Source organism: Erithacus rubecula (genome assembly GCF_903797595.1).
Source record: "Erithacus rubecula genome assembly, contig: SUPER_W_unloc_7, whole genome shotgun sequence".
Classification (NCBI taxonomy): Eukaryota; Metazoa; Chordata; class Aves; order Passeriformes; family Muscicapidae; genus Erithacus; species Erithacus rubecula.
This window is the reverse complement of record NW_027635497.1, coordinates 324,654-339,628: the sequence shown is the minus strand read 5'-3', so window position 1 is coordinate 339,628 and position 14,975 is coordinate 324,654. Positions and strand designations below refer to the sequence as shown.

Here is a 14,975-nt window from a genome sequence, read left to right as displayed (position 1 = left end):
CAAGCAGTTACTACAGAAAATTAAACAATCAAACAGTAGTTACGAATTTAATGCTGCTCAAAGTGACTAGAAAACTGTACAGGAAATGCAATTCTAAACCTGTTAGGGCTTCATTATGTTAGGAACAGCCCTCAGAAGAGAAACCCAAGGGACAGTGTTTAACAAAATGACTTGCCTAAGTTACAGTAATCATTATAGAAAACAAGGAAGATGAAATGGGTTTTGTTTTTTTTTTTTAAAGTTGTATAAAGGCAATCATGAGACGAAGATGGATGGATGCTGTTGACATTGTGGACTTATTCAGACTGATGCTAGCGGGCTGGTGAGAGGAATGTCGGATTTGTCTTTACAAACAAGCTGTGGATCTGCTGATAGATAAGACTAGGACTAAGAGATGAAAGAAACAATAGGATGTATTGCACTGATTGATGAATGGAAAAAGAGATTTGCCTTTACAAACAAACTGTAGGTTTGCTGATAAATGAAATTGGATATTGAAAGATGAAAGAAGCAATGGGCAAAACCTATGAATTCTATAAGAACTAAAAATTAAAAGAGAGGGTTATACATTAGAGGGGAATGTCAGGTATCAGGCATTCCAGGAAGTCTGTACCTCTCAAGTACCTCAGCCAATGGGGAAAGAGAGAGGGAAAAGCAGCCGGGAAAATAGGATAAAAAGGAGGCTTAGTCCTCCAAAACTTTGAGAGATCGCAGGGGAATGTCCCATGGCCTCTCCCTTTATTTGAATAAAATAAAAGGACTCATCTGTCTCCTTTTTGGTCATAAACCTCTGGTGTTTGTGGATTAATTTTCCTGACATTGGGGAGCAAGTACAAAGCATGCATCTAAGCTGGTTTACTAGGCACACGGGAGCCTTATGAACAGATATTAGGCAGATATAGCTATTGCATTAAAACTTCAAGGCAGCTCAGTCACCATCTGGTGCCAAGTAGGCGCACGTGTGTTTTTAAGTCAGCGACAAGGCCAAGAGGCGAGGGTCACACAGGCGGCTCGCAGCTTGGACGAACATCTGGCCCAGGCTGAAGCGAGCAGGAAGGCAGCCCCTAGGGAGTGGGGGCGCCCATCTTGTGCCAGCCCCGCCCAGGTGCCGTGAAGGGCGGAGGACAAACCGCGGCACAGCGTCTGCCCCCGCCCTTCTCCGTGAGCTGGGCCTGTCGCGATGGCGCGGTGAGCTGCACAGGCGCTGCAACTACCAGTGTTTGTTATATCCGGCCGGTGCCTTTACTCTTTTTCTCCGCCCACCCCCCCACTTTCCGCCTTCCGTCTTCCGCCTTCCTGCCCTCTCGAAGCCGCCGCCGTCGTTGCTGTGCGCGCCCTTACTGCCCGCTTTGCGCTGTCCGGCAGAGCCTCCGATATCCCCGTTTGCCCCATGAAGCGATGGCAGCGGCCAACTTCAGCAAGGTTCAGATAGGGATCTACGTGGAGATCAAGCGCAGCGATGGTCAGTGGGGCAGGGGCGGCGGGAGAGGGCCAGTTCGACGAAGTGGCCGAGTGCCGTCGCCCCGGTGCGTGGCGCGGGGGGGAGAGGAGGAGGTTGCCCGCGAGGCCCATTGTGTGCGCGGGGCTAAGAAGTGGCTGGGCCTGGAGCGCGCTGCGGTTGTCAGGAGAGTGCTGGCGCTTGGCGGTGGAGGGCGGTTGCGTGGAGCGTGAGCGGCGGCGGCGGCTATAGCTGGGGGCGGGGAGGCTGCAGCAGTCCGGGCAGGCGACGGGGAGCGCGGCGGTGGTTTAAGGGTCTGAAATGGGGGAGAGAAGGGGGGTGCGAGAGGGATGAAGCAGTGATGGAATGGGCTCATGGGGGAGAAGAAAACGGGGCGAGTTTGGGGTGAGTTATGAGACGTGCGGAGTAGCTGTGGATGGGGTTGAGGTGATTTGGGGGAAAGAGGGGTGTAGGTGGGAGGAAAGCATGGGGAGAGGTTTTGGCGGGTAGGTGGGAGGGGATGAGGTGATGGAAGGAGGAAAGGCTTTCAATGCAAAGTAACGACTTCTTGTTTGCTTTGGCATTTGAGCAGTGTTCTGAAAAAAATGACAACAGTATGCTCTGGCAGAAATGCCTTTGGATGCTTTCATCATTTGACAAAAAAGCTTGTTATTATTATCCCAGTTGTTCCTTATGATTAAAATACGCAGAGTATTTTCTATTTATGCCCATGAGTTGTTTTTTCTCTGTTGGGGAGCCAGTGTTTCTCATCTTGCCCAGTATCTCTTGCTGACTAAAATACACATGAATAAAGGAAGTGTGTGTGTTAGGTTTAGGGTACTAATTAATCATATTCGTCCAGAATGAGAACTGAAATGGGAAGTTCACTGACTGAATCAATAAGTCATTTGTGACTTCAGGTCTTCAATTTGAGTGTGAATATGTAATCTGTTGTAGAGCTTGTCCGTGAAGAAGGCCGACTTGTTCTTCACATTTGGGACTGACTGCAACACAAGAGGGGAGGGAATGCCTCTGTGAGATCTATGACACCTACTAAACAGGGGTGGGGTTCTGCTGGGATTTTCTGGAAAGTCCTTTTTTATTTTCTTTTTTTGCTTTCGTTATTTTTTTTTTTTCCTCCTCTCCTGGATTCAGGAGCTTGCTAAAGAATAAGCAGATGTTTTTAAGGGAAGAAAAACCTGGAGGTCAAAGGCACTGAAGTTAGCATGGTTGTAAGACAGGAAACACGTATGCAAGAAGCTTTATGCAGCTTGTTTACTCATGTCCCATACTGCAGTTCAACACTACAATAAAATAACAGTCAGCGTTACCTGGACACTATATTAAACCTCAGCCCTTAATTTGTGCTTAATGGCTTGTATGTCACATGAAGGATCTGATTGGTCTGGCAGTTATTTATGTAACTCCTGCAGATCTGACAGAGGTTTCAGAAAACCTCACTGTAGCAACTTCTAAAATTTTTTCTGAGGCTTGTGTGAACTTCTAATAAATGTTACTGTTTTGTATGTCTTTGGAAAATAAGGCATGAGAAAGCTTTGCTTCTTTCCCCCCCTTCCCCCCAGGTTCTGCTGTCCATAATGTCAGAAGTGAGGACAGTAACTCTTGAACATAACAGTCCTTCAGTCCTTATTTTCAGTACTGTTAATGGTTTACATATTTTGCTGTATCACTTACATATGTGATTAAGCACATTAAATATATTATGCATCAGTAATATAGTAGGGAGATGCTTTCACAACAGTTGCTCAAACTATAGAATTTTGAGCATTTGTATTAATTTGGCCCTTGTGAGCAACCAGACTGCAGTGTCATACCAGAGTTAGCGAGTCCTGATTACTGTGAGGTTTACTTGTTTTTCATTGGGACTGGAGGAGGAGATGCTCCGTTATGACTCTGACTACTCCTCTGTTCTGTCATTCTCTTTCCAATAAACTGTAGGAGGAACCATCCTGGGTATGTGGAAGGGAGCATTTTAAGAAATATATCAATGGACAGACAGCACTAGATTGCATTTAGGTTCATTGCCTTTCAGAAGGTAGATTTCTGACCTGAACTGTGGTTGCACAGGCAATCGAGATTGATCCATCTGCTTCTGACAGGAGGAGGGTCTTGTTGCCTGTCAGCTGTGTTGTTTCTACAAACTCTCCCATCCAGTGTGGCCAGGTGTCATGGTTTAACCCCAGCCAGGCACCAAGCCCCATGCAGCCACTTGCTTACTCTCCCCCCAGTAGGATCAGGGAGATGTAAGGGAAATGAATCCACAAACACCAGAGGTTTATGTCCAAAAAGGAGACAGAGGAGTCCTTTTTGCTTTATTCGAATAAAGGGAGAGGCCATGGGGCATTCCCCTGGGATCTCTCGAATTTTTGGAGGACGCAGCCTCCCTTTTTATCCTAATTTCCCATCCGCTTTTCCCTCTCTCTTTCCCCATTGGCTGAGGTACTCGAGAGGCACAGACTTCCCGGAACGCCTGACACCTGACATTCCCCTCTAATGTATAACCCTCCCTTTTAATTTTTAATTCTTGTAGAATTCAGTTTTCCCCCTCCCCGTTGCTTCTTTCATCTTCTGTTACCCAATTTTATTTACCAGCAAACCTACAGTTTGTTTGTAAAGGCAAATCTCTTTTTCCATTCATCAATCAGTGTAATCCCTCCCATTGTTTCTTTTATCTCTAGATGCTAACTTTACCTACCAACAGATCTACAATTTGTTTGTAAAGACAAATGTAACATTCCTTTCAATCCCTCCTCTTTTATTTTTAGTAATTGTCTTTACAAACTTTAGCTATCATTGTCTTAATTTCTTGTTCTTGTGTCCTTTTTGGTTTTGCAATTATTTGCAATGACATCAATTTCTGTCCTTTTGTAGCCATCTCTGGGTCAGTAGGCATGGCTATAACCTGCATCCCCTTGATCACATGTTGAATAAGTCGTATTAAGGGTCCTGGTGGACGAGGCAAGTGTGATGATCCCCGCGTGGCTACAGAGGGAGCTGTGGCATGAGCTCGGGGAGAATGCGATAATGGCGGCTATGTCCGAGACAGGAAGGGATGGAAAAGAGAGGCTTTGCTTCATGAATTCTGGGGCAGTTGGTCCTGGTGCTCCAGCAGGAATCTTGAAAACAGCAAGCTGAAGCGGGTGGACGTCTCGGCAGGGCAGGGATGCGGGGGCCCAGCAGCAGAAGAGGCAGCTCCCGGATGATTTATGGTGGTGGTAGCACCGACCGTCCTCCAAAGCCAAGAGCGAGCAAGAGAACTAGCAACTGCCTCCTGCTCTCCTTTTACCTGCTTCTAATGTCGAGGTGTCTCTGTTCCTCTGAGACAATCTCCCAAAAAATCTGAGGAGTTCCCTCTCAAGTACCCAGCCATCAGTGATTCTTAGCAACTCAATGGGAAAAATTCCACAGGTAACAAGGAAAAGAAAACCCAACCCCCAAAAACAAGGAAACCAAGGAATTAATTCACCACTTCCCATGAGCAGGCAGGTGTTCAGCCATCTCCAGGAAAGCAGGAATACATCACATATAACAGTTATTTGGGAAGAGAAATGCCATAACTTCAAATCTCCTCCTCCTCCTTCTTTCCGTCATTGTATATACTGAGCATTATGTCATATGGTCTAGAATATCCTTTTGGTCAGTTGGGGTCAGCTGTCTCCTCCCAACATCCCATGCACCCCCCAGCCCTTTCCCTAGCACGGCAGTACAAAAAGCAGCAAAGACCTTGGCTCTGTGTAAGCCTTGACCCCACATTTATATTATCAACCTTGTGTTCAGCAGAAGTCCAAAACATAACCCCATACCAGCCCCTGGGAAGAAAACAAATTCTACCCCACCCAAAACCAACATAACAATGTTTGGGGTTTTTTTTCTCTAATTTAATACATTACTTGATAATTTGATACATTAAACACAGTAGAAAACTTTTGGATGTGCTAGTTTTCTACAGGATTAGTGAGCTCAAATGACTCAGAGGGATCTGCAAGCTCAACACTATCAGTGTATAGGAAATGCATGGACAAGGTCAAGGTGAAAAGTATGATCTTGTTCAGTAACCGTGAGCTACCTGAATGTGCTCTACCCAAAACTACATTCTAGGTAGAATCAGGACTGTGTATCATACCAACTACCCTAGGATGATGTCCTGGTTTGAAAGGACAGGTGTCTGCCAGTAAGGGCAGAAGTTTACTTTTGAAATAGAGACTTTGGTTCCACTTCCCCCAAGTATTATAATTGTTTGAATCAAAGACTCTGAGGCAGAGATAAGGGGGTGGGAATAACAGCTCTTTTACTAATATATCTAACTGTACAAGCAGAAAACAACAGCAGTTGTTAAAATTGCTAACAGAACAGAATAGATAATTCGGTGTCAGTTCCTTTAGATGCAAGCACGCAGTCTGTGTGCTTGGTCCCAGCCCGGAGCTGCCGAAGGCAGGTGGGAACGCAGGCAGGAGGAGGCGGCAGCGGCCACACCAGTCTCGGGTGGGAACGGGCTGGAGCGGCGGCTCCTCGCTCCCCGTTTGTGTCTGGGTGATCAGCTGTGTCCGCAGAGGCAGGAGGCTGGAACGGGGCAGATGCAGGGCAGGTGATCACAGAGGGTCTGGCTCTCCTGTGCTCGGCCGCATGGGCTGAAGATCCGGGCGTCCTCCTCCCGGCTCGGCCGGAAACACGAGTAACACACCCCCCCCACCCCCCCAATCCGGAAGCCTCAGAGGCCCCTCCGGGAACCGTTCCCACCGACCCCTTTTGTCTAGAGTCATCAGAGATCCTGGGTGTAACCTGGCCAGCTCCATTGGCATGATAATGGGAAAAAATTCTTTCAATTGACACAGTAATAGAAAAACACTCAACCCCCAACATTATCCACCCTGAATTTTTTCCATGCCAACATGCTACATCATATTGAAACCTTTAAATTATATACATACATGCAGTTACAGGCACAGTATCATAGATAGTTCACCCTAGAACAAGGTCCCCTTGGGGTATGCATCGGGTCTCTCCATCCTTTTGCATCACCCACCAAGTGCAACCTGGTCCTTGAGCGAAAACCACCCCACGAACAGGATTGTCTTTGCTGGAAGCAGAGTTCACCCAGACAGTTTTTCCTAACATGCCTCTCAGGTGTACTGGGAGCCTTATCTCCATCTGGTGCTCCCAAGGGCTCTGATTGGGTAGGGCCTGCTCAGTTAGTGGAACCTCGGGTATTCATTAACCATGTGGCCTTTGGTAGATTGATCTCCCAATTCTTGAAAGTCCCCCCACCCAGTGCCTTTAAGGTGGTATTAAGCAGACCATTGCACCGTTCGACTTTCCCAGCCGCTGGTGCATGGTAGGGAATATGGTACACCCACTCGATGCCATGTTCTTTAGCCCAGGTGTTTATAAGGCTATTTTTGAAATGAGTCCCGTTGTCTGACTCAGTTCTCTCAGGGGTGCCATGCCTTCAGAAAACTTGCTTTTCCAGACCCCGGATGGTATTCCGAGCAGTGGCGTGGGGCACAGGGTAGGTCTCCAACCATCCGGTGGTGGCTTCCACCATGGTCAGCACGTAGCGCTGCCTTGGCGGGTCTGAGGCAGTGTGATATAGTCAATCTGCCAAGCCTCTCCATACTTATATTTGGACCATCACCCCCCATGCCAGAGGGGCTTCACCCGCTTGGTCTGCTTGATGGCAGCGCAAGTGTCACAGTCATGAATAACCTGAGACATGCTGTCCATGGTTAGATCCACCCCTCGGTCTCGTGCCCACTTATAGGTGGCGTCTCTGCCCTGATGGCCTGAGGCATCGTGGGCCCATCGAGCCAGGAACAGTTCCCCCTTGTGTTCCCAATCTAAGTCTATCTTTGAGACCTCTATCTGTGCAGCCTGATCTACCTGCTCGTTGTGCCTATGTTCTTCATTAGCCCGACTCTTGGGAACATGGGCATACACATGACGGACTTTCACAGGTAGCTTGTCTACCCGAGTGGCAATGTCTTTCCACTCATCAGCAGCCCAGATTGGTTTTCCTCTACGTTGCCAGTCAGCTTTTTTCCACCTTTCCAGCCAACCCCACAGATTATTGGCTACCATCCACGAATCAGTTTAAAGGTAGAGCTTTGGCCATTTCTCTCTCTCAGCAATGTCCAAGGCCAGCTGAACAGCTTTGAGTTCAGCAAGTTGACTCAATCCACCTTCTCCTTCGGTAGCTTGTGCAACCTGTCGTGTGGGGCTCCATACGGCAGCTTTCCACATCCGGTTCATCCCCACAATGCGGCAGGAACCGTCGGTGAAAAGGGCGTAGCGTGTTTCATCTGCTGGCAGCTAGTTGTGCGGTGGAGCTTCTTCAGCCCGGGTCACTTGCTTCTGCTCGTCTTCATCAGCGAGACCAAAATCTTCACCTTCTGGCCAGTTTGTAATTATCTCCAAAATCCCAGGGCGATTCGGGTTGCCAATACGGGCGCGCTGCGTGATGAGGGCAATCCACTTGCTCCATGTGGCATCGGTGGCATGGTGGGTAGAGGGAACCTTTCCTTTGAACATCCACGCCAGCACTGGCAGTCGGGGTGCCAGGAGAAGCTGTGCTTCTGTGCCAATCACCTCTGAGGCAGCTTGAAATCCCTCATAGGCAGCCAAGATTTCCTTCTCTGTGGGAGTGTAATTGGCTTCTGACCCTTTGTAACTTCTGCTCCAGAATCCCAGGGGTCGGCCTCGTGTCTCACCAGGCACTTTCTGCCAAAGGCTCCAGGACAGACCATGGTTCCCAGCTGCAGAGTAAAGCACATTCTTTACCTCTGGTCCTGTCCTGACTGGGCCAAGGGCTACTGTATGAGCAATCTCCTGTTTGATTTGGGCAAAGGCTTGCTGTTGTTCGGGGCCCCAATGGAAATCGTTCTTCTTGTGAGTGACCAGGTAGAGAGGGCTCACAATCTGACTGTACTCCAGGATATGCATTCTCCAAATGCCTCTGGCACCTAGGAAAGCTTGTGTTTACTTCTTGCTTTTTGGTGGAGACATTGCAGTGATCTTATTGATGACCTCAGTGGGGATCTGGCGCCGTCCATCCTGCCACTTCACTCCCAGGAACTGGATCTCTCGGGCAGCTCCTTTGACTTTGCTCTTTTTAATGGCGAAACCGGCTCCAAGCAAAATCTGGATGATCTTCTCTCCTTTCTCAAATACCTCCATTGCTGTGTTCCCCCACACAATGATGTCATCGATGTACTGCAAATGTTCTGGAGCGTCACCATTCTCCAGTGCAGCCTGGATCAGTCCTTGGCAGATGGTGGGGCTGTGTTTCCACCCCTGGGGCAGTCGGTTCCAGGTGTACCGCATGCCTCTCCAGGTAAAAGGAAACTGAGGCCTGCACTCTGCTGCCAAAGGAATGGAGAAGAAGGCATTTGCAATGTCAATGGTGGCATACCACCTTGCTGTCTTGGACTGCAGGTCGTACTGGAGTTCAAGCATGTCCGGCACAGCAGGGCTCAGCGGCGGAGTCACCTCATTCAATGCCCAATAGTCCACAGTCAGTCTCCATTCTCCATCAGATTTCTGCACAGGCCAGATAGGACTGTTGAAGGGTGAGTGGCTCTTGCTGACCACCCCTTGGCTCTCTAGATCACGGATCATCTTATGAATGGGGATCACAGCATCTCGATTTGTCCGGTACTGCCGGAGGTGCACTGTCATGGTGGCAATTGGCACCTGTTGCTCAGTCACTTTCAGGAGTCCTACTGCAGAGGGGTTTTCTGACAGTCCAGGTAAGGTGTTGAACTGCTTAATTCTCTCTGTCGCTACAGCTGCTATTCCAAAAGCCCACCTGAACCCCTTTGGGTCTTTGTAGTAACCGTTCCTGAGGAAGTCTATGCCTAGAATGCACGGTGCCCCTGGGCCAGTTACAATTGGATGTTTCTGCCACCCCTTCCTTCTCAGGCTAATCTCAGCTTCCAGCAAAGTGAATTCCTGTGATCTCCCTGTCACACCAACAATGGAAACAGGTACCTTCCCCACATGTTCTGATGGTATCAGGGTGCATTGTGAACCAGTATCAACTAACACTTTATGTTTCTGTGGCGTTGATGTGCCAGGCCATCACACCCACACTATCCAATAGATCCTGTCATCCCATGCCTCTCCCTGGCTAGAGGCAGGGGCCCTCTAGCCCTGGTTATTATTTCTTTCCTGGGCATACATAGTGGAGGTTCCTTCCAGGGGATCTGACAGATCATCCTCCTTGCTGTAATACCCTGCACCTTGCTTGTGGGAGGTTGAGGCTACCTTCATTTTAGTGCTGTTCCCTCGGTTAGCATTTCCCTCCCTGAGCTGACGCACCCGTGCTGCCAGGACAGAAGTGGGTTTCCCATCCCATTTTCCCATGTCTTCCCCATGGTCTCGCAGGAAAAACCACAGGTCAGCTCATGAGGTGTACCCTCTCTCCCTAGCTGGGGGACGTGAAGCTCTGACTTGGGGGCCTGTGACTCGTACTGTTGCTACGCTGATCTTCCTCACCTCCTCAATTCTCTCTATCATCTCCTCCCTCATATCCCTCATCCTATCTTCGACCTGTTGGAGGTCCCTGGCCACAGCAGAGACATTAGCCTGCATTGGGCCATTCATCATGCTCTCGAAATTTCTGAGTTTGTTGGCAACAAAACACACTGTCTCTGGACTGTTATCGGCATTAATCATTGCTATGTAGGTGGTATATTGAGATGGACCCAAGGTTGCCAGATTCCATAACATCTGCCCTGTGCACTTGACCTTGTCAGGGTCATTGTCATGCTGTCCATCCCTTCCAAAGAGTACCTCTAATACTGCTGTCTCTCTCAGCTGCTGGATTCCTTCCTCAAGGGTCTTCCAGCGCATCCTACGGTGGTGCTTCTGCATTCCCTCTCTGTGTACAAACTTCTCTCCCACACTTATTAAAAGCCGGTCCCAGAGGGAAAGGAGGCCTTGCTCCTTTATGAATATCTGGTCCACACCTGAATCCTGGGCCAAGGATCCCAAATTCCTGGCCTCAGTTCCATCCAGTTGAACACCTGTTCCCGTAAGGTCCCAGACCCGGAGTAACCAAGTTGTAAAAGGCTCACGGCCCCGCCGAGCAATGTCTTTACGCAGGTTACGGAGACTATCGTATGAGAGGGACTCGGTGACAATCTCAACCTCTGGCTCCCTTGCTGGTTGTGAGGACCCTCCTTGCTGATCCCCATTATCTAGGTGCCTCGTTTTAATCTTAGATTTCCTAGTTTCCACAGGAGCAATTGCTGCTGGCTGTGGCTGCTCCTGTGATCCACCTGGAACCTGGACAGATACGACATCTACGGCTTCCACTGCAGCACCATCTGACTCTCCCTCTTTAGGGCAGGGGGAGGGTTTCTCACCAGCTGGAGAAAAATACTTCTTCATCATCTGGCTATGCTCTTTCAGCATTTGGCCTATATCCTTCACTAGAACCCCCACCCACTCTGGATGGCTCATTTCTGCAGTGGGCTGTGGGGCATCATCCCTAGTCCCTGGGGCAGGTATCAGAGTTGTCATCCAAACCAATATTCCCTTGTTTCTGAATGCTAAGTAAAACAGGCCAATCAGCAACACCAGCCACTGTATAATAACAGTGGCAATTAAAACAGATCTGAAATCCTTGAGAACCGGTGGGGTAGCCTCAAAAAACTGGGTGATGGGTTGGGAAAAAATTTCCCTTGCACTCGTTACCTCACAGTAAGTACCATTACTGAAATAGCCCCAGAAACATGCAGTTAGAGTACGATAGCTCCGGATCCATGCAACCGCTTCCCAGAAAAAATTAAAAACCCATGAATTCCTGACATAATCAATACACCAAACTAATCAAACAATAACCGCAGCAACCTTGGTGAGGGGGCCCAAATTCAAAAAAGGGCTTACAAATGGGAGGGAGATGGCTGTGACCACATGGAACACAAACCAGATTAAACCAGACAACATATTGCCAGTTAAGAGAGCTGTTATTCCTGTCTTAACTCTCAACTCAGTGCCCTCTGCTCCACGTCTGGGCGCCAAAATCTGTCCTGGTTTGAAAGGACAGGTGTCTGCCAGTAGGGGCAGAAGTTTCCCTTTTTGGAATAGAGACTTTGGTTCCACTCCCCTCCCCCAAGTATTACGATTGTTTGAATCAAGGACTCTGAGGCAGAGATAAGGGGGGGGGGGTGGGAATAACAGCTCTTTTACTAATATATCTAACTATACAAACAGAAAACAATAACAGTTAAAATTGCTAACAGAACGAAATAGATAACTCGGTGTCAGTCCCTTTAGATGCAAGCACGCTGTCTCTGTACTTAGTCCAGAGCCCGGATTTGCCAGAGGGCAGACGGGAACGAAGGCAGGAGGGAGGGGGGAGGGGCAGCAGCGGCCATGCCGGTCTCGGGCGGGAATGGGCTCACCCTCACCGAGGGCGGCGGCTCCGTGTGTGTCCGGGGGATCAGCTGTGTCCGCAGAGGCAGGAGGCTGGAACGGGGCAGATGCAGGGCAGGTGATCACAGAGGGTCTGGCTCTGCTGTGCTCGGCCGCGTGGCTGAACGATCCCAGGCGTCCTCCTCCCAGCTCGCCGGAAACGCGAGTGCCCTCCCGGAAACCTCAGAGGCCCCTCCGGGGGCCGTCCCCACCCACACCTTTGTCTGGACTCATCAGCGACCCTGGGTGTAACCCGACCAGCTCCATTGGCATGATAATGGGAAAAATTCTTACAATTGACACAGTAACAGAAAAACACTCAACCCTGAACATTATGGCAGGAAAGAGGGAGATTCTCCAGGAGAGGGGTATTCAGGAGAGGGTAATGGGAGTTGCCTTGGATGGCAGCCATTGGGTAAGGACACAGGGGGTCTGGGTTCAGTTTACGGGAACTCTAGGTAGGTTACAATGCCACAGCGGAAGGTCACAGGACAGGAAGAAGGACAGGGAGCCAGGGACCAACCGGAAGAGATGGACAGAGGTATGCTGAATCATTCCCCTTACCTCATTACAACGTCTCCCCGTTTTTTGTTTTTTTTAAGTAGGGGGTGATATTAAACTAATTCTAATCCGAATTATTTTTTTTGCCCACCATTTGTAATAAGAAGGAGGGTTAGATTGTTCTATATTTGTCATCTCTATATGATTGTCTACTGAGGTAGAAGGAATGATACCATTAATGGCCTTAAAAATTAAATGACATAAGATCCCAAATGCCATTACTACAAGGAAAAGAATAATAATGAACAACATAATGGTTTTGACTATAGAAGTCCACCACCCAGAAAACCCCCAGCCCTTGAACAGTTCATTAAACCAATCTTCTGATTCCTGCTTCACTTGTCCAATCAGGTGGTTCATATCTTGAGGCGCAGCGTGGACATTAGGAGCTTTTGAAGTCAGGTTCATGCAGCAGAGTCCTTCAAATTCCTGGCATTCATGTCCATGTAGCAATAGGAGGAAATCTATAGCAGCACGATTTTGGAGTGTTGCCTGCCTGGTTACTTCTTCATCTTCTAGGAGGGAGCTAATGGCAGTTGAAGTTAAATTTGCCTGTTTAACCTCCCAACACTCCAGGTGACCTAATTCACCCAGAGCCTTAGCTGCTGCAACCCATGGAAGGAATACAGACACAGCTGTTCTTTTTGATTTAGCCCAATGGAAAATTTCTGCATCACAATTTGGGTCCAGATTTCCAGCACTTCTCTTTTGTATTTTAGTACCTGATTTACTTTTGTGTGTCCAGTCACTAATTAAGGTTTTGTTGGGTGCTAACAAGGACAACCGCCCTATAGTACATGGTCCCCCTAGGAGATTAGAAGGAATTCCAGCCCATGCCCGGTCCCCACAAATTAAAAACAATCCCTTAGGTAGAATTTTGGGACTTGAGTGAACTGGATCTTTAGCCGGAATATGGCTTATACTAGTACACCACTTGGTGGCCATAAATTCTTAACAAAATTGTTGGATGAGATGAAAGCCTTCAGTGTCAGTGAGTGTTGGATAATCGCTAAAATGAATGCAGTATGTTGCTGGGTAGGAACCAAGCAGCTCTAACTCTTGGGGTTCCTGGGCTGCTTTGGGCAATTTTGGCAGCAGCTCCTTTAAAGGATTACCTTTGATCTGTGCTGACTGCTTAGGTGATATAGTGAATAATTCAGGTGTTTAATTAGGCATGTGTATGTCAAAGCTGCCTGAATACTCACTAACTTTCAGTGGGACTCCTACCAGGCAGGTGGACATAGGGTCTGTTGCTGCTGCTGTGGACAGGCATATGTTTTCCTGTTTGAGTGTCTGTGCCAGGGTTACCCAGATGTTTTGACGTGGCTGAGGGACAATCCATGCAGCTGCTGAACTGCTCAGTGTTAACAAGAAGACAACTTGGATGAGGTTCTTCACAGGGTTAACTGGAGGGTAGCTTTTTTCTAAAAGGGAAAACAAACATTTTAAAACATGTTATAAGTCTCTTTGTGTTGAAGGATATTCCTTCATGAAATTTTTGTTTTCTTTTCCTCTGCGGCGTCTTCTTTTCGAAGCAACTGTTACTTGCTTCTCATCCTCTTCTGCTGTCGCTGGAGTTTTGGGAACAAAAGGTTTAACCCACTTTTGGGGAATCCACCGAGGGCCTGAGGGAGTGGATACACATGCATAACCCCTTCCCCAGGTTATTAGCTCATAGGGACCCTTGGTTTTCCATGTTTCTGGATCCCTAATCAGCACTGGTGGATGCTGAGACAATTTAAACTGTTTACTGCTGTTAAAATGAAGAACCACAGGAGGACTCATATTTTCAAATGAACAATTCAAGAAATTGATTGTGTACAGAGCTTTACAGAGCTTTTGCTGGGGAGACATCCCCACAGTTGAACTGCTTCGCCTAGCTAGAACTTGTTTGAGTGTCTGGTGTGTGCACTAGATCACAGCTTGGCCTGTAGGGGAGTATGGGATGCCTGTTTTATGATATACTCCCCACTGCTGAGTGAATTCCAGGAACTCCTTGGATATGTATGCTGGGCCATTATCTGTTTTTATTTCTCTAGGGATCCCCAGAACTGAGAAGGCTTGTACTAGGTGTTGTTTTGCATGTGCTGCCTTTTCCCCTGCGTGAGCTGAGGCATAAACTGCACCTGAATATGTGTCAATACTCACATGAACATATTTGAGGCGTCCAAAGCTAGGAATGTGTGTGATGTCTGTTTGCCACACCTCACAGCTGCCAAGGCCCCGAGGGTTAACCCCTGTACCCAGCGATGGTATGGCCTGGAGCTGGCAGCTGGGACAGGTGGCCACAATGGCTCTAGCCTGACTCCGTGTTAGCTGGAACTGACGGACCAAACCTGGTACATTCTGGTGATATTGCTGGTGGCTCAGCTTTGCCTGTTGGAAGATGTCAGGAAGGTGTGCCTTTTCAGCTGGAGCTGCAAGAGTGTCTGCCATATGGTTCTCTTCTGTGATCTCACCATGTGTGACCTCACATGCATCACATAGAAGGGATGCTCTCTGTGTGAAACCAAATAGATTAGTTTTGACAGCAGCCTAAAGA

The 14,975-nt window shown here is 48.3% G+C and overlaps 1 protein-coding gene across 3 annotated transcripts in view; it reads left to right on the top strand.

The window, feature by feature from the left end:
- Positions 1-1,151: 1,151 nt before the first annotated feature.
- Positions 1,152-14,975, top strand: part of LOC306816718 (kinesin-like protein KIF2A) — a 142,466-nt gene continuing 128,642 nt past the window's right edge. For 2 of the 3 annotated variants that reach the window (XM_079333150.1, XM_079333151.1), the window contains exon 1: positions 1,288-1,462. In XM_079333150.1, coding sequence (XP_079189276.1) covers positions 1,399-1,462 — 64 coding nt within the window. In that variant the 5' untranslated portion in view covers positions 1,288-1,398. Of the gene's footprint in view, positions 1,463-14,975 lie in introns of all 3 variants that reach the window. The other variant, XM_079333149.1, reaches the window with a different exon arrangement.